A 20,141-nucleotide genomic window follows, 5' to 3' on the forward strand; every position below is an offset into this window, starting at 1 on the left:
GTTTATAGGGAGACAACGCAGTGAACTTCATTACATCAGTTATAGCCGAGTCATTTAAGACCGACGATAGGGTAATCTCCGCAAATCAGGAAGAAACACAAGGTAGCAGAATACAAAGCAGCTAACTGACCAATCTAAACTGGAAAAAGGCAGAAAAAAATATTCCTAAAAACAGATCTACAGGAATCGATGGAATTCCGATCAAGCTGATTAATGAATTGTGGTCCAAAATGTAAGAAAACGTTGTTAAAAGTTTTGGAAACAGTCATAACGAATAATCAAATTCCGGACAGCTGGCGGCAGAGTAAAATTAATTTGATTTATAAAGTGAAAGGAGAAATGATGCACATAAAATCCTAGAGGCCGATTACCATACCATTTGTTATGTACAGGTTGGCCATGCAGGCGGTGAAATTAAAGGTGCAAGCATGGGTAGAAAGTAACAAAATAATCGGAAAACTTCAGAACGAATTTAGAAATGGTAGGCGCTTAGATGATAGCCAGTTCGTGCTTACCCAATGCATCAAAATATCTAGAGGGGAAAATCGACCTTTGTATTTGGCCTTCCTGGACATAAACGGGGCGTACGACAACGTAAGCAGGGAACTCCTGTGGAACATATTAAAAGAATAAGGTATCGGTTATGAGATAATAGAGTTCCGACAGGAAATATACCGGGATAACAAAGTAGAAATTACATGGGAAGGGATAATAAGTACGGAGGATGTCAAAGTATGCAAAGGATTAAGACAAGGCTGTCCTCTATCACCGGTGCTGTTCATGCTTTATATGATAAACCTGGAACGGAGGATACAAGACAGTAACCTAGGTTTTAACCTGTCATACAGATTAGGTGGAAAGGCGGTACAGCAGCGCCTCCCCGGTTTAATGCATGCAGACGATATTGTGCTGCTAGCTGAGAGTCTAGAAGAATTGCAAACTCTAGTTATTTATTGCGGAGGCGAAGGGGGCGCTCTAGACTTCAGTTTTAGTGCAGTTAAGTCGGGTCTGATGATTTTCAACGGCTCATCTGATCAGGGTCTTAAAATACAAGGCCTGGAAATACCTAGAGTAGCAGAATATAAATATCTGGGGGTATGGGTAAACGAAGGATTGGCATACATTGGAAAACATGAGCAATCACTTAAGGCCAAATGGCGAAGAAATGCTGGGATAATGAAGCATAGGGCTTTGTGAGGATACAACAGGTATGAGGTTTTGAGGGGTACTTGGAAAGGAATTATGGTTCTCGGACTTACTTTCGGAAATGTGGTTTCGTGCCTACAGTCAGAGGTACAGTCGACATTAGAAATAAATCAGAGAGCCGTTGGACGATTAGCACTAGTTATCCACGGCAAAACCACAAATGAGGCTGTACAGGGAGATATGGGCTGGGCATCTTTGGAGGTACGGGAAGCTCAGAGTCAAATATTATATTAGGAATGCCTGAGGAAATTGGGCAGTAACAGATGGGCAGCTAAAGTATTTAGATATCTATATTTAAATGCGTTGACTCACAATGGAGGAAAAGAGCTAGGAAACTATACTAGTAAGTATGCTAGTCAGAAAGACAAAGAAATAAAGAGCGTTAAGCAACAGGTGAAAAACACAGAAGGTAAAAATTGGATAAATTCGATGGAAAAGAAACAGAGTGTGTAATTATACCGAAAGTGGAAAAGGCAAATCAGGAAGGAAGCTTTCTTTGATAACTCAAGAGGCAGTGCCCTACTTTTTGAAGCTAGATCAGGGTGCCTTAGAACACGCAGCTACAAAAAGAAATTTAACAATGGAGATGACGCATGTGCTGTATGTGGAAACTGCAGTGAAACAATTGACCATATTATACTCGAATGTAATGGTATCTATCCGGAAGTTGATGCAGGCGCAGTCACTGTTCTTGGAACTCTGGGGTTTTTGAGATGCCAGTGGCCGGGTGAATAAACCGGCGGTGGAAGCTAGCAAAAAACGACTAGAAGATTAGTGGCTTAAAAGCAGAGAAGTGACATAATGTTAGTAATGTAGAAACAAAACTTTTATAAATAGAATGATGGTATAGTTAGCAAATCTAAAACAATAATTAAGATATAGGGAGAAAAATGAGTACGATAGCTACTGCTACCACCCCGTACTCTTCCTTCTCCGCAGCTTGTCACAATCTGTCCAAATTAGGATATATGTGTTGATATGATAGTGGTAGGTGACACAAGGAGGTCTATAGTAGAGGCTACAGCTTCGCACTGAGCAATACTTTATTGCATTGTTTTTAGATGGACTTTAATTGTACTACGATGTCAATGGAAATTACTACTTCGTGTCGTGTCTGGGTCTAGCCCTTCAGTGGTGATTTGCAGGGATAGCGACCTTCTACTAACTGCTCTTTGTAATCCGCTGCCAGAGCTGCCACATTCATATGAGGGCATGCGCTCATGTCGCTTTCGGGGGGGAGGGTGCTCTAAGTAAACGTGTTCCGGTGACATCTTGACTGAATCTGTCGTCGTAATAATCACGAAGCATCGGTCGCGTTAGTATCATCCGAGCGCTTGTGCCCTGTCGGACAGTTGGACTTGGCCTTTAACACTGTATGAAGGTCGGCTTAGTCCTAAACGTTGTGTCATGATCATAATCATTACCCTAATTATACCCATTGCAGGACGAAGGCCTCTCCCATATTCCTTCAATTAATCCAGTTCTCTGCCAGCTGCATTCACTTGACCCCTGCGAACTTCTTAACCTCATCCACCCACCTGACATTTGCCGCCCCCTGCTACGCTTTCCTTCCCTTGGAATCCAGTTTGTTTCCCGAGGTGACCATCGATTATCCTCTATTCGCACTACATGTCCTGCCCATGCCCATTTCTTCTTCATGATTTCCACTGGAATGTTCGTAAATTCAGTTATTTCTCTAATCCATTGTGCACGTTTTCTATCACTTAACATAGCCCTCTGCGTTGTCCTCAGCTTAAACAGAACCCTCTTTGTTAGCCTCCAAGTTTCAGCCCCATAGGTGAGAACAGCTAAGATGCGGCTGTCCTCTTTAGCGATACCGGTAAGAGTAATAATCTGCGAGTGCTTCCAAAAAGCGCTCCATCCCATCCGGATCTTCGGTTACTACCTGTCTTAAGTAGATATATTCGCCTACTACTTCCAGTGCTTCGCTACCTAACGTAAACTGCTGTTCCTTCCCGAGGCTGTTGAACATTACCTTAGTCTTCTGCATATCAATTTTCAAGCCTACCTTTTGTAAAGAAGACAAAGAACAGAAAACGTTGCGGCATCGCGATCACCATCGTTTGTCTCCGGCGCCCATCTTGCTCGCGCTGAAGCTGTGTCCTGGTGCTGGTAATTCGATCCTGCTGTGCCCGAATTACTGCCAGCCTTAGACGTTCCAAAGTGAAATGTGGATTTAATGGTTGGTTGGAACGTCTAGCGCTGGCAGTAATTCGGGCACAGCAGGATCGAATTACCAGCCCCAGGACACAGCTTCAGCGCGAGCGAGATGGGCGCCGGAGACAAAAGATGGTGATCGCGATGCCGCAACGTTTTCTGTTCTTTGTCTTCTTTACACTTTTTACTTTTCCTGTCTAGGTCATCAATCATTATTTGCAGTTCATCCCCTGTATTACATAGCAACGCACTGTCATCAGCAAATCGCAGATTACCGAAGTATTCTCCATCTACCCTTATACCTAACTGCTCCCATTCCAAGTCTCTGAATACTTCCTCTAAACAAGCTGTGAATACTACTGGGGAGATTATGTCTCCTTGCCTAACACCTTTGTTTATCGGAATTTTGTTACTTTCTTTATGCAGAACTATGGTTGCTGTGCAGCCACTATATATATCTTCCAGCACTTTCACGTACGGCTCATCTGCCCACTGATTTCGCAATGCCTGCATGACCGCTGAGGCTTCTGCTGAGTAAAAGGCTTTTTCGTAATCAATAAATGCTATGTATAAGGGCTGGTTATATTCCGAGCATTTTTCAATCACCTTGTTGATGGTATGAATATGATCGATAGTTGAGTACCCTCCGTTGTGTGGAGGTATTTAATTTTCCTGCTTTGAAGATTAATAGTCCTTCTGCTCCCCATAGGCTGGAGCGCCAGAACTGCTACATGGTGTGCGCCGGACAGTTGGCCGCTGAGATTAGCCAGGGAGACACAGCGGGACGGTCGGCGAACCAGGTGCGTGAACTCTCTCTCTCTCTGGTGCGTAGCTTATAGGTGTACGTGTATCGTGCTTCCAACTGTCTCGATATTGTTGTGCAGTTCGGCAGTACAGGCAGGAGGAAAGCAAAACACTAAGTAATGAATTGTGCGCAACAGTCTCTCCAGATCAAAGAGCATAAATTCTGATCCATTACATTTGAGGAAAATTATGACAGCGTTCTAAGGTGGGTGTAATTATATGATATCTTTGCTCGGCGCCCGTCAGCCACTCTTCGCTCGTTCACGGCATCTCAAGCTTTACTTTGTGCACACTCATCATCTATGGATTTCTTTCACCTATTCACAGCGTAAAAGCAAAGGCACAAAATCAACTCCAGCGCACTCGTTTTTAAGCGAAAGCCTCTAATGGCGGTCATGTCTATCCATGCGCCGGAATCGTGGTGGTGGTGGTGACTATGAGATATTTTGGGGAAAAGATACTAGTCGCGTCTTATGTTGGCCAACTTTGTGGCATCACTCTTGGTGACCAGGGGGTGGGGGAAGGGAGCTCGGGGAGGCAAGGGGGGGGGGGGGGGAAGGTAGCTAACGCCGGCTTTCGTCGCATGTGGCACTATAGGCTCATGCAGGCCTACAGGGTAGAACTGTAAATATATAATTTATGCAGACGACTGCACGGTTCTGGTTTCTGAAAAGGACCTAACAGAGATTAAAGAAAAAGCAGATATTTTCTGCTGTAAACTACAGGACTGGTGCCAAATGAACAGATTAATACTAAATGAGAGTAAATTCCGCGTACCAGGACGCCAATTACCCCTCCTTACTTCCGCGTAGGTCCCTAATGCATAAAAGCAGTAAAACATATCAAAACACTAGGAGTAGTTTCGTGGAGTGAGCATATTAAAAGAATTTCATCAAAACTTAGCAGGGTTGTAGGTATCATGAGCCGAAGTCGCCGAAAACTTCCTGTTAATATCAAGAAATCTATTTACAACGCGCTTATTAGTTCTCAAATTCACTAGTGCTCTTAATTTTGGGCGAATACCTCGATAACAAATATTCAGAAGCTTGTACTACTACAAAAGAAAGTCCTCCGCGCTATAGAGAATACGTCTCGGTTTTAACATGCACTACCACTTTGCCACATTGCCTTTGTGATCGATGGCACATTGCCTTTGTGATGACCCCTTTGTGATCGATGGCTCAGAAAAGGTTATAGATTTTTTAAGTATCAAACATGACTGCAACCTGAGCGCCTTCTCGGTAGACATCAAAGATTTGTATTATTCTTTACCGCACAGAGAAGTGCTGTCTTGCATTGAGGAATCTATCGACACCTTCGGAGCCGTAAATTTGCGGAACGAAGTAGGCCTTTCCATTGATGATTTTCTACGACTTGTGAACTTTTATCTGAATTCTTCCTATGTTACGTCAGGTGAACATACATACTATATACAGAAACAATACGTTTGCATAGGCTCTTGCGTAGCACCTATTCTAAGCGAACTGTTTCTTGCTAGATACGATAGGATGCTGAATGACAGGATCGCTGATACGAGCGTAGTAAACATTTTTCGTTACGTGGATGACTATTTCGTTCTTTTGAATTGCAGCCACGAAGCATTTAACCCAATGGTATCCGAAATTCTTTCCATGTTTGGCCAATGTATTCCTCTGGCTTTGACGCACGAAACGCCGCATGAATGTTCAATCAGGTTTCTGGACTTGCGACTGCATTTTTCCAACGAGCATACCTGCTGGTCCTATCAGCCCAGGGGTAAGAAACCTCTTCTGCCTTTTATGTCTGCCCATACAAAACTCGTTAAGAGAGGGATAGTAAGACTTTGTTTTCAAAATGCGCTTCAGAAGTCCTGTGAAGATCATTTCCAGGATAGTTTTAGCAACCAGGTCGAGCGCCTGTCAGCCGCCGGATACCCCCTGAACGTTCTGGTGTCCGTGGCCGGTTCCGCGGCCAAGAAACGAGGACGACAACACGCACAGGCGGCGTCCAACAGGGAGCACAGAAGAGTGGTCGTAATGCCCTACATTCATGAGGTCAGCCACCGCCTCAAAAAAGTCGCGAAACGTTCAGGGGTTGACGTCGTCTTTTCAGCGCCTAATAAGCTTTCCGCCCTTTGCGCGAAGGATGTGGGCTGACTCATTCGGAACAACTCGTCCCCTGCAAAACCGGCGTCGTCTACTCCCTGCCCGTATCCTGTGGGAAGAGATACATTGGCCAGACAGGCAGGTGTCTCAACGTTAGGCTTCAAGAGCACAAGAAAAACGTAAACAGCATTGCAATTTCCGGGTACCTCGCCATGCACTGCAAAAAGTGTAAACATAACGACGATGATCCGGACAAAACCTGTTACCCACATTTCAATCGCTGCACAATTCTTGCTAGAGGACGGGATAGGATATCCAGGGAAATCGCAGAAGCGTTCGAAATCCACAGCGCAAATGAGCAATGTGTGAGTGCACCCTCCCTGTGCTTGTCGCAAAAAGAATTGGATTTTCTCAGAGGCAGGGCAAATGCTAAACTTTTTTCTTGAATGCCCCTCTCCGCTGCTTTTGTTAATCACCTTGTGCCACGATTTTAGTCCCGTGTTTTTTTTTACCGTTATATTTTAATGCTTTTACTTGCCTTTTCGGCTATGTATATATCTGTTTTACCTATTTTACTTTCCGTTCCGGCCTCCTACACCGTGGTTTTTATCGCTTTTAGTCTTTTCGGCTTTTCATCTTTTTATCGTTTTTTACTCTTGGACGTGACTACACTGTTTCGGTGATTGTGCAGGATCGCATTTGGCAACACCCCTCTCTTTGTACCTTAGATATCTGTCCTGCTTCGGAATAAAATTTCAGTTCTTAGTCAGCGCCTGTGTCTTTGTCTCCCTTCCTTCGTGTTTCGTCCCGTTCCTTGCGCTGTTTTATTTCATTTGATATCTTTGATTGTCTTATACAGAGCTCTTGTGTTCCTCAATTGGCTATTGTCCTCAACTGCTTGGCACTGTATGTTCAGGAAGGCATTCTTATCTCTTCTTGCTATTTTCTGAAAATCCTCATTGAGAGCCTTGTATCTTTCTTTTTCCCGCATAACTTTTGTCATCCTCCTTTCCTCAGGTATTTGCAAAGCCTCTTCAGATAACCCGTTTGCTTTCTTGCATTTCGTTTGCTTTAGAAGTACCTTAGTAGCACCTTCTTGTATTATATCACGCACATCAGTCCACATCTCTTCAGGCTGTCTGTCTTCTAGATCTAATTCTTGAAATCGATTCCTCACATCAACAGCCTATTCTGATGGAATTTGATCCAGATCATACTTGAAAGACCTTCTAGTTTTCTGCGTTTTCCTCAATCGAAGCTTAATTTTGGCAACAAGAAGCTGATGCTCGGTGCCACAATCGGCCCCAGGACTTGTTTTTACTGCTTGTATAGCGCTTCCCCATCTCTGCCGGCAAAGAATATAATCGATCTGATTCCTGTACAGACCGTCCGGGGAAGTCCATGTGTACAGGCGCCTCTTGTGCTGTTGAAAATGAGTATTCGCTATGGTCAGGCTATTTTCTTGACAAACCTCTACTAGCCTCTGCCCAACTTCATTTGCATCACCGAGACCGAACTTGCCTGTAATTCCGGATATTTCTTCACTGCCCACCTTAGCATTCCAGTCTCCAATGAGAAAAAGGACGTCTGATGGGGAAGTGCGGTCTAAAAGGCATTGCAGGTCAGCATAAAATCTCTCAACGTCAGCTTCTTCAGCAGTAGTGGTTGGTGCATAGACTTGGATAACTGTTATGTTGAACGGCTGACCTTGGATCCGACGTGAAATCATTCGGTCGTTTTTGGGGTTGTGCCCTAGCACTGATTTGCCCATTCTTCTGTTTACTATGAGTGCGACCCCATTCCTTCTCCTGGATTCGTGCCCACAATAAAAGACATAATGGTCGCCGGAATTAAATTCTCCCATTCCGGTCCACTTGAGCTCGCTGATAACCAAGATATCAATGTTCAATCTGTCCATTTCTCGCTTAGAAAGGGCCTGTTGAAAAGGAAAAGCATTTTCACGGATGTAGTTTTCGCCTTGTCACTGCTGCTGATGTAAAGGTGGCTGCAGCGTCCTCAAGCTTCAGAGAAAGCAGCTTTTACTCCAGCCACCTCTTTTCGCTCATTTGTGCCAGTTCAGTTCAGTTATGTCCGACTCTTCGTGACCTTATGGACCATATCACACCACGCTTTCCGGTCTCTCATTACCTTCCTAACATCACATGACTTCATCTGCAGCGCCTCGAGGATGCCATCTAACCATCGCTTTCGCTGCCTACGTCTTTTCCGGTGACCCTCAACCTTTTCCAACATCAAAATCTTTCTCCACCGACTCCTCTCTTCTCATCAGATGACCGAAGTAACTTTAGAATTGACCCTCCAATCAGGGTTTATGGTGGCGAAAATAAACTTTATTTATTCATTATTATTATTATCATCATCATCATCAGCCTGATTATACCCACTGCAGGGCGAAGGCCTCTCCCATATTTCTCCACTTAACCCGGTTCTGTGCTAGCTGCATCCATTTGACCCCTGCGAACTTCTTAATATCATCCGCCCACCTAACTTTCTGCCTCCCCCTGCTACGCTTTCCTTCCCTTGGAATCCAGTTTGTTACTCTCAGCGACCATCGGTTATCCTCTCTTCGCACTACATGTCCTGCCCATGTCCATTTCTTCTTCTTAATTTCCACTAGAATGTCATTAACTTGAGTTATTTCTCTGACCCACTCTGCACGCTTTCTATCTCTTAATGTTACCCCTACCATTTTTCGTTCCATAGCCCTCTGGGTTGTCCTCAACTTAAGTAGAACTCTCTTGGTTAGCCTCCACGTTTCAGCCCCATAGGTGAGTACAGGCAAGATGCAACTGTTGTACACTTTCCTCTTGAGCGATACCGGTAAGCTGCTAGTCATAATCTGCGAGTGCTTGCCAAATGCGCTCCATCCCAATCTTATTCTTCTTGATATTTCCTTTTCATGGTCTGGATCTGCGGTTACTACCTGTCCTAAGTAGACATATTCGCCTACTATTTCCAGTATTTCGCTACCTAATGTAAACTGCTGTTCCTTCCCGAGGCTGTTGAACATTACCTTAGTCTTCTGCATATTGATTTTCAAGCCTACCATTCTACTTTTTCTGTCTAGGTCATCAATCATTATTTGCAGTTCATCCCCCGAGTTGCTTAGCAAGGCAATGTCATCAGCAAATCGCAGATTACTGAGGTATTCTCCATCTACCCTTATCCCTAACTGCTCCCATTCCAAGTCTCTAAATACTTCCTCTAAACAAGCTGTGAATAGTACTGGGGAGATTGTGTCTCCTTGCCTAACACCTTTCTTTATGGGAATTTTATTGCTTTCTTTATGTAGAACTATGGTTGCTGTGCAGCCACTATATATATCTTCCAGCACTTTCACGTACGGCTCGTCTACCCCCTAATTTCGCAATGCCTGCATCACCGCCGAGGTTTCAACTGAGTCAAATGCTTTTTCGTAATCAATGAATGCTATGTATAAGGGCTGGTTATATTCCGAGCATTTTTCTATCACCTGATTGATGGTATGGATATGATCGATAGTAGAGTACCGTTTCCGAAACCCTGCTTGATCCTTTGCTTGATTGCAGTCTAAGGTTGTCCTGATTCTATTGGCGATTACCTTAGTAAATACCTTATACGTAACAGACAGTAAGCTGATTGGTCTGTAATTTTTAAGGTCCTTAGAGTCCCCTTTCTTGTGAATGAGGATAATGTTTGCATTCTTCCATGCTTCCGGTACCGTCGATGACACCAGGCACTGCGTATACAGGGTGGCCAGTTTTTCTAGCACGATATCCCCCCCCGTCCTTCAGCAAATCTGTAGTTATCTGATCCTCTCCAGCTGATTTCCCCCTTTTCATAGTTTCTAGTGCTTTCTTGACCTCGTCCTTCGTCACTGGTGGAATGTCTGACTGTTTTTCCCTACCGCCAATCTCACTACGGTCCTGACTACTTTGGCTACTGTAGAGATCTGTATAGAATTCCTCGGCTACTTTGACTATCTTGTCCATATTAGTGATGACGTTGCCCGCCTTGTCCCTTATCGCATACATCTGGTTTTTGCCTATGCCCAATTTCTTTTTTACCGCTTTAAGGCTTCCCCCGTTCTTTACAGCATGCTCAATTTTCTCCATGTTATACTTCCTTATATCGGCCACCTTGCGCTTATTGATTAGCTTTGATATCTCGGCCAATTCGATCTGGTCTGTTGGATTGGAAGCTTTCATACTCTGCCGTTCTTAATCAAATCTTTCGTCTCCTTAGACAGCTTACCGGTATCCTCTTTAACTATCCTACCGCCTACTTCTACTGCGCACTCAGTAATGATATCTCTGAAATTATTGTTCATTGCCTCTAGGGTAATGTCGCCATCCTCAGTTAGAGCTGAAAACCTATTCTGTAGCGAGATTCTGAACTCTTCTGCCCTCCCCCTCACCGCTAATTCGTTGATGGGTTTCTTTCTTACTAATCTATTGCGTTCCTTCTTCAGATTTAGGCTAATTCGGGACCTCACCATCCTATGGTCACTACATCGAACTTTCCCGATTACCTCTACATCCTGCACAATGGCGGGGGTTGAACACATTATGAAGTCGATTTCATTTTTAGTCTCTCCGTTAGGACTTTTCCATGCCCATTTCCGGTTCTTCCGTTTGCTGAAGAAGGTATTCATGATTCGTAAGTTATTGCGCTCTGCAAACTCAACTAGTAACTCCCCCCTGCTATTCCTAGAACCAATGCCATAGTCACCTACTGCCTTGTCTCCTGCCTGTTTTTTCCCTACCTTGGCATTGAAGTCGCCCATTAGTACAGTATACTGCGTCTTTACTTTTCGCATTGCCGATTCTACATCTTCATAGAAGCTTTCAACTGCCTGGTCATCATAACTACATGTAGGTGCATAGGCCTGTACAACCTTCAGTTTATACCGCTTATTAAGCCTAATTACGATGCCTGCAACCCTCTCATTAATGCTATAGAATTCATCTATATTACCCGCTATATACTTATTGACAAGAAAACCTACCCCTAGTTGTCGCCTCTCTGGTAAACCTCGATAACACAGTACATGCCCATCCTTCAATACAGTATATGCCTCATTCGGCCTCCTAACCTCACTAAGCCCTATGACATCCCATTTCATGCCCTCTAGTTCCTCTAACAGCACTGCTAAACTAGCTTCACTAGCTAGGGTTCTAGCATTAAACGTTGCCAGGGTCAGTTTCCAATGGCGGCCTGTCCAGCGGAGCCAGGCTTTCTTAGCACCCCCTGCTGCGTCACAGGTCTGACCGCCGCCGTGGTCAGTTGTTCCGCAGCCGCTGGTGACTGAGGGCCGGGGTTTTATGGAGCTTATCATAGGAGGTTGTGGCCAATTACTGCACCAGGGTGGCCAACTCCTGTTCTGGTGAGGGAGTGCGTTACCGGAGGTGTTCACCGGCATCAGGTCGCACCCCAAACCTGTATATGCAATTCCATCGACACGCGGATTTTTTTTTTCATCCGGTGGAGAATTGCGCGGCACCGGGATTTGAACCCCGGTCCTCTTGCATGCGAGGCGGATGTTCTACCGCTACGCCACCGCGCGCCTATATTATAACTGAGGCCAGACTCCTCCAGAAAAGTCAGTAGCCGGTAAGCAGAAAGGTGGTTCTCAATTGCCCTTCTGTATCGGCAGTGTATCGCGATGTGTGTCGCACTGAGGATAGAGGGAACTACATGGTTGCAGGAACAAGAAGAGCAAGAAGGGTTTATTAGCACGCCCTTTTACAGGCGATGGAGGGGGGCGGGGCAGTAGCAGTGCCAAGCGTACAGTTTGCGGTAGCACTGATAAGACTGCGCTGACACGATAAGGTAGACAGCGCATGTCCGATACAGGCAGGGAGACCAAGATTCCGGTATCCAGGCGGCCGTGAAGTGTCCCAGTGTGCCAGTACCGGTCATGCTAGAACAAACTCAGTTTCACAGCTCCGTCCGGAGAGGTGTCGCCGGCGGCGGTCGCGTAAACTAACGGCGCTGCAGCACAGGCGGTCTCGAGGGAGACCGCCTGTGCTGCAGGCCGTTAGTTTACGCGACAAGCGAGGATGAGGCGTCGCCAATGGAAGCCCTGCTTCCGTGGTTGGCATGTGCACAGCGCGAGTTACCATTGGTGGTCGTCATGCTCCAGTGTTGTTCACCGTCCTCCAAGAATTCCCCCACGACGTTATCCTTGGCATTGACTTTTTAACAACCCACTCTGCCCTCATTGACTGCTCTAACAGCCTACTTCGCTTGGACCTTCTGCTCTGCTCTGAAGACCCCTCCTACTCACCCCACCTTCGATCATCACAGTTCTGCCGCCTTCCTCCTGAAGCTGCCGTCTACATCCCTATATCACCATTCCCAGCAGTCCGAGACGGCGACTATCTCGCTTGTCCCATTACTTATGTCATCTTGCAGCGGCACGTCACCCTTCCTCATCTGATTGTACATATCTCCCAGAACCGTGCCACTATCCCGGTCCTTAACTTCAGCTTAACTCAAGTTCTGCCCGAGGGAATTTCACTAGCAGAGCTGTCGCCGATGAGCGATTGTGCCATTTCAGCTCAGATTACCGATAATCAACTGCTGTCCCTGCAACACCTCCCTCGTCCTCTACATCGCGCCCTGATCCCGTTAAAAAAGCATGATTGCAGCTGATCTCCAGCCTGAATTCGCCGCAGAGTTAAAACAGCTTTTGCTCACCTACAGTGACCGAGGGAGACCGTCGGTAAGAAAGTGCGCGCTCTTTCTTACCGCCTTCTCAATCGCCACGGGAACAATGGGAACGTTTCTCCTTGAGCACGGCCGGTCTCGAGGGAGAGAGCGCAACGCGCTCTTCCTCAAGACCGGCCGTGCCTTGAGTTACGCTCTCCGCCGCCTACGCTCTCCGCTGCCGCAAGGGGCGCGACCTGCTTAATGTTCGCTTCGCGTCTGCTTCAGCGGAGGGCGGGTGGCTTTCGCCTGGTTTCGCGCTGTCGCTCGCGAGTTTCGTGGTGAGTGCAGCCCTGAAATTAAAGAACACGGAAGGTAGATGCTGCAGCACGTACTACACACGTGAACGGATATAAAAAACAATGTCGTTCAGCAAACTCTCGACAAGCATGACATACATTGCGGCATGGTAGCTACTTTTGTCCATTTTAATACGAATTTTTCCCTAGCCTGTGCAATTACGAATAGGAACAAAAAAACAACAACTGAATGAGCAGTGATCACATCGAAGCTTCTTCAAGGCTAACATGACAGCAAATTGTCTGCAACAGCAAAACCGTCTTTGAGCGCTAGATGCGAAACCATCCATATGCAGCACCGAAGATGAAAATAACTTCATAAAAATGTAATGTAAATGGCAAAATGCTTGCATGATATAAAGTATTTGTATAACAGTCAAAGTAAACGTTGTAGGGTTAGTTTTAAATGTTATTACAATTAATATATTAGCCAATGTGTGGTATTATAAACATTATTTTAATTTTGCAAATAAACATTGTTTTAATGAAATTTTTACGTAATATTAAGCTTAATATGAAAACAATAAAAAATGGTTTGATATCCATGACACCACTTGTGCTCGAAGTGGTAAAAAGAGTCCAATAAATGATGAAGGTGATACTCGATGCAGTGACTTACAAATGAGATCACCTGCTGTATCGAAAATGTGCAAGAAATTTCTAAAGGTTTAAAAAAGGACACTCTCACTGAAGACTCATTTCAAGCCCTACATAGGGACCCATTGAAGCTCTCTTCGGGAAAGTAAGGTTAATGTGCGGAAGGGAACGACATATGCTAGATGCGAGGGCCGTAACAGCTAGCGGCACTTGACTACATTGTCAAGACGGATGTTTCATCTGAGAGCAAAATCAAGGCACTGAAGGAAGTGATGGCATCTCCTACCATCTTATTTCCCACTGTCACATATTCCGATTTGCCTTACGTCGCTGGATATACCGTTTAGTTAATCAACTTCGGGTGTGACGCTTGCGCTATTCTTGAAACTAGCGAAAGAAGCAGCCCCATGTGGTACACTCTTCTACGAGGACAATATTCTAGTGGACTACATTATCCGAAACCAGAGCTTGTTGCCCTATTGGACAAGCTTTTCTTTTTTTCGAAACTGCTGTCATGCACCTACTACACACAAATGTTTTCGAAGTACTTAAGATCCTGATTCAGTCAGCATTTGAGAATTCAACACTGAGTTGCCCGAAAGGAATTGATAACAGCTATGTTATTAGGTCCGCCTCTTTGATATTTGAAAAGATTTCTCAGAATTCTTCATCTCAATTAATTATACCAGGAAAGTGACAGAGAAGACCGAGAGACCAACTCCTTATGTGCACGAGCCGTACAGGAGGAGGAGGATAAACATTTATTTGACGAGGAAGAAGTCAGGTAGCAGGGGCTACCGCTCTAGGTGGCCAGGAGTCCTTGGGCTCCGGCGACCTGGGTTGCACGCTCGATGGCCCGGAGGGTCAGAGCTGAGCATAGCGGCCTCCCACTGCTCGCATGTGGAGAGCTGCAGATCCCGCGGAGGGCTATCTCGTGGCCCACAGTATGTGGTCTAGGTTGGCCCTCTGTTGGCATAATTTACAATATGGGGTGTATAATGCAGGATATGCATGGGCGTAGGATTTGGGAAGGAATGTGTCTGTAATTTTCGCCAGGTGACCTCCTGCGCCTTCGAGAGCGATTTGTGTCTCGGAGGGTATAAGCTACGTGTTCCAGATCAGCTGAATGGGACGGTTTGTCGTCTGAGAGGCAAGCAGCAATTTTTGTAATAGAGGGGATAGTAAAAGTCACAGGTTCTTCTTCTTGTTTCTTCTTTAAATCTTCCGCACCTCTGCAAGGTGCTCCTCGATTCGGCAGGCAACGTGCAGTTCACACGCAAACACACTGAGACGGAGGCCGACGAGCTTGCAGTAACAAAACGAGAATTAACTTTATTCATGTCATTTATTAATACTGTCAGCCACCATAAGGGGCTGTAACAGGAGTGGAAAATACAAAACGAAAAGTGAGCAATATAGAACACGATGAAAATCAATAGTCAATCAAAAATTGTCTCTGAATACACACACAAATAAAACAAAAATGAATTACACAGAAATCGGAACAACAGCCATCCTACCCAACAGCAATAGAACCTCATCACCCTGTGGTAGTGCCATAGATGAAATTTTTCTAAATGGTGTACAAATTCAGATAATGATGATGATCGAATAGCAGAATCTGGAAGAGAGTTGCAGTCCTTACAAGTTCGCGGGAAATAACTAAACTTGAAGCAATTAATTTTTATAGCCGGCAATGGAATAAACCTACTATGACGATGCCTTGATGTCTCATTAGTTTTGATCTCAAAGTAGTCTGATTTATTAATTTTTAGATAATTATTGATAATGAGGTAAAGAGTTTTTAGTCTTTCATACCTGGTTCTGCTTTTTAACATTGGTAGCTGGGCTTGTTGGCAGAGGTCTGTTGAAGAATGGTTACGGCGGTATTTATTATATATAAACCTTGCAGCGAGCCGCTGAATCCTATCTAGCTTGTGAATGTTAGTTGCTGTGTGAGGATCCCATACTACTTTGGCATATTCAATAATTGGTCTGACTAGGGTTTTGTAAGCCAGGCACTTTACATCCGGGGTAGCACTGTGCATTGTGCGCCGCGGGTACCATAGTGTTTTAAAAGCTTTGGAGATGACATTTTCAATGTGGGTATTCCATCGTAAGTCTGATGTAAAAGTTAAGCCTAGGTATTTATGCTGATCAACTCTTTCGAGCATGTAACCATTTATTTGATAATTGAAATTAAGAACATTCTTTTTCCTAGTTACTGAACACGAAGCACAGGGTACAGAAAACTTATTCACACGAGACAGAGAGGCGACACACTTTACAAAAGAGACAAAGAATAACTAACGGCAAAACGAGCGTTTAGCTCTTTTTACGACTTCTCAGTCGGGGCCTGCCTGCTACGCTGTTTTCATCAACGACTAGCCTCAGCACAAGAACCAGAACCGTCAGTAACTGCGCGGCGCGCTCTTAAATAGCCAGCGCAGAAGCTTCTAGACGCGGAGGAGGAACCGAAAACATCTTAGCGCTGCCAAAGCTACGCCTTCCCCCCTTGGCCTTCTGGAGAGGCCTCGAATTTACTGGAATATGGTCAGCACGCGCGGCCCTCCCGCGCGAAGCGAGGAGGAGGGCCGGGACCGTGCGGGGGAATGCACGCGTGACTCTGCGCATGACGACGAGGGCGAGGAGGCACAGCGCGGTGGCCGAGATGACGTAATCGGTCGCGTCGCTTTCTCGTAGCTTGGAGAACATTCCATCGCCGGTTTCTGCGGCGCGCGCCGAAACATTAAAGAAAGGACCACCGCGGCCTTACAGGGATATTCTGCCTTTGCTGTAGTTCCTTATTGCGGTTTTTGAGTCGCTAATAATATGTAGGGCTGAGGTCGAGCTTACCGCAAGGGCGATTGCCACTTCCTCCGGGTCATTTGTAACGACCGAGCCGGCCGTGAGCAGTTGAGCTTGGAAATTTACAGCCACAATCCTGAAGGCACTGCGGTCCGCATGTTCGGCTGCATCGACATAGTGTCTTGTTTGGAGTGGTATTGCTTGTGTAGGTTTTTGGCTCTCTGTACTCGCCTGTCTGAATAAAATTCAGGGTGCATATTCTTCGGGAGAGGTGGAATCTTCAATTGAGCTCGCAGGTTCTTGGGCAGGGATATTTTGTCCTGCCTTGCTGCGGGGTAACCAATTGAGAGGGTGTTAAGAATAAAACGTCCTGACGGTGTGTGGGTTAGCCGTTCGTACTGAGAAGTGAGGTGGGCCTCTACTAGCTCACTGAGAGTGTTGTGTACTCCCAGCGCGTTGAAGCGCTCCGTTGGGGTATTTATGGGGAGGCCGAGTGCGGACTTGTACGCCTGTCTGATTAGGGAATCGACACGTTCTGTTTCTGCTGCGCTAAGTTTAAGGTAGGGTAGTGTGTAAGTAATTCTACTAATGACGAATGCCTGGACCAGACGGAGTATGCCCGAGTATCGGTTGGCGATTCGGCGTATAAGGCGCACTGTCTGAGAGACAGTGCCCTTGAGGCGATTGAGGGACTCTGTGTTTCGGCCGTTGTTCTGGATGTGAATTCAAAGAACCCGTATAGAAGATACCTCTGGTATAGGTTGTCCCTTAGCGTACACCCGGATTTGGGGATAACCCCCAGCGCCTGGTTTGCCACGCTTGAGAAGAAGTTCAGATTTTGTGGGGGAGCAGGAGAGGCCCGCACTCTCTACGCATTCCGTAACAGTGTCCACAGCTAGTTGTAAAGTTTCTTCAATTTCTCCATCATTACCGGATGACACTGTCACCCGTTAATAATTAGAGGGTATTATTAACGATGCGCCCTTAACGGTGCGCACACTCCCAGACACCCTTAGAGTAAGTGGGGGTAGCTGTTCCGGTCGCAAAGGAGATGCCCTCGACCTGCGTGGCAGGCTCAGCCGGAATTCAACTACCTTGTAGTGACAGAAGGGGGTGGCCGTTTGGTGCCCAGCGGTCGCCGGTTCAAACCAGAGTAAGGATCGGAGTCAGAAGTAACAAACAAAACACAATTTATGTACAGCAAGAGACGATACAAAGGAATACACAAGATCACTTGAAATACACAGACGAGAGGTTCACAGAATACAAACGCTAAGCATGCAACTACAGAATGATTCAATAACACAGATGCTTTACGACAGATCAAACACGAGAGAGACACATAAACAAACACCAAATTGTTCACCGGGCACTGTTGCAGTCCGACGCCTCAAGAGTCACGATGTGGCCGCCATACAAGACGAGCGCCGCTCCCTTGCCGTTGTCAGATAGGAAGGGGACTTGGCACCCGAGGGTGCCGCGTCCCAGGATCGCACATAATCCATCAGCCTATCATCCTTCATCCGACGCCCCCGGCAAGGCCCCCTCCCCCTCCAAAAATGGGGGGGGGGAGAGTTTTTTGTTTTGGGGCGAAGTTCCTACCCGGACACGGGCCGCAACGCGCCAGGAAGGCGGTTACGGTCACGGGGCATCTGCCCCCTCCTCTGACGAGGAGCTCAGTTCCGCACAGTCGCATTGGCCTGGAAAGGCCCCACCACATAACACACATGGCGCAACACTCACGCCCTCGGCCTCGCACAGCGGTGATGGTGATCGCTCATTGCGCCGCTTCGCCTGAGTGGCAGCTCCTGATGTAGCTGAGCTGCTTGCGGAAGCGGTTCGGTGACGAATTCGTGGCAGCGGTCTGCCTCGTTTCCTCCGGGTGACGGGAGTAAATTCTTCGTCATCGGATTGGACGAGGCTGCCGCTTGTCTGGCTCTCTAGTTGGTCGGCTGCCTCCTGCGTGGGTGCCGCGAGCTCCGAACTCTCGGCCAATGGTGGCGCTTGTTGCTCGATGGGATCAGCAGGGCCGCGGTGAGCGTGGTCGCTCCGAGGAGCGAGGCGGTTCGGCGCGGCCTGCGAGGACAGTTCGGATGCGGTAAGACAGTGGCCCTTTAAAGGGCCACTGTCCAGGGAAGGTTCTTTTAAGCAAAGGAGCCCAGTGTTTCGATCAGGTACCGGAGATAGTCTGTGCAAAATGCTACAGTGACACGCGCGCAGCAAAACATCGAAAATACAATTCAAAGCTCACTCATGCTCTCCTTTGGGAAGCCAGCTTCCCCGTTTCCTGCGCTGACCCGACGGGCCACAGTAATGACGTACGTACCGCGAACGACGTCCATTGGTCCGCCTCGCTGACTGACGGGAGGATGGGTGTCTACCGCTCGCTGCGCGCTTTTCCCTCGCCACGGCCAGACTGAATCCAGCGGCGCGTGCTCCCTCGGCTGTTTTTTTTTTTGTTTTTTTTTCGCGCTCGCGGAGTGCCACGCCCCACCTCCCGCCAAACGCGGAGGAGGATGGGGAATTTGTATTGCGGAGGCTAGACGACCTCGGGCAGGAGAGTGAAAAACCTTTGCGAGGGAACGGAAGGAGAGAGGCATGACAGAATCGGGTGATTGCGGTGGCTGTAACTGCGTTATTAGTTACTCTTTTCAAAAACATTTTGCGGCCTTGCGTTCTAGGGGCGAAGTCTCACAGTCACCGGGGAAGAAAATATTTTCGACCGGAGGGTGGACAGTGGGCCTTTAAATAGGGCGCGCCGCGTCTGTCTGTTAGCACGCGCCAAAGCTAGCGCGCACACACGCTTAGCTTCGCTGGTTATAGCGCTCTCTCTTCCTCCCGTCGAGCCGCGCATCGTCATTGGCCACGACCAGTAGAACATTCTGGAACTTTCTGGCGTATTCCAGGCTGATGAGTCCGCGTCATCGCCGGGTGATGAGAAAGAGGGCGACGCGTACAAAGCTACGCGCTCTCTCGCGCGGGGAAGGCGGTTTTTGTCGAGCTTTCCATGCGACGCCGTGCCGGCTTGATGAAAATGTGCGCCGATTACGTGACAAACACCCAGAGTGTTATATCATCGGCGTATAACAGATTTGGTATACGGTATAGGGAGACAGCACGGACTCCTGTGGGGTGCCGCGGCTGCCAAGTGTTATAGTGTGAGATTTGATGGCTGCGAAATTTAGTTTGGCCTGTAAGAAAATTTAGAATGTAGTTGAGGGTCCTAGGACTGGTATTTATTGAGTGGAGGTTGTTAAGTATAGCATGTGCTACATTGTCAAACGCCTTGACTAAGTCTAGACCTAGAATAGCCTTGGTACCTGAGCCAATTGGGGGTTGTGGGAAAGTTGCAGCATCACATCTTGCGCTGAGAGTCGAGAACGGAAGCCAAGCATAGTGGGTGGCATGATGTGGTTATCCTCGACATAGGCGTGGAGTCGGTTGAGGACAACAT

The 20,141-nt window shown here is 46.8% G+C and overlaps 1 protein-coding gene across 1 annotated transcript in view; it reads left to right on the forward strand.

Moving 5' to 3' along the window:
* The window catches only part of RyR (Ryanodine receptor), a 1,181,579-nt gene that overhangs the window by 382,637 nt on the left and 778,801 nt on the right, over positions 1-20,141 (forward strand). Inside the window, exon 42 of the mRNA XM_084584752.1 lies at positions 4,094-4,184. Within this exon, the coding sequence (XP_084440878.1) occupies positions 4,094-4,184 (91 nt within the window). The remainder of the gene's footprint in view (positions 1-4,093; positions 4,185-20,141) is intronic.

This window comes from Amblyomma maculatum, chromosome 11 (genome assembly GCF_055883805.1).
Source record: "Amblyomma maculatum isolate TAMU_Amacu chromosome 11, ASM5588380v1, whole genome shotgun sequence".
NCBI lineage: Eukaryota > Metazoa > Arthropoda > Arachnida > Ixodida > Ixodidae > Amblyomma > Amblyomma maculatum.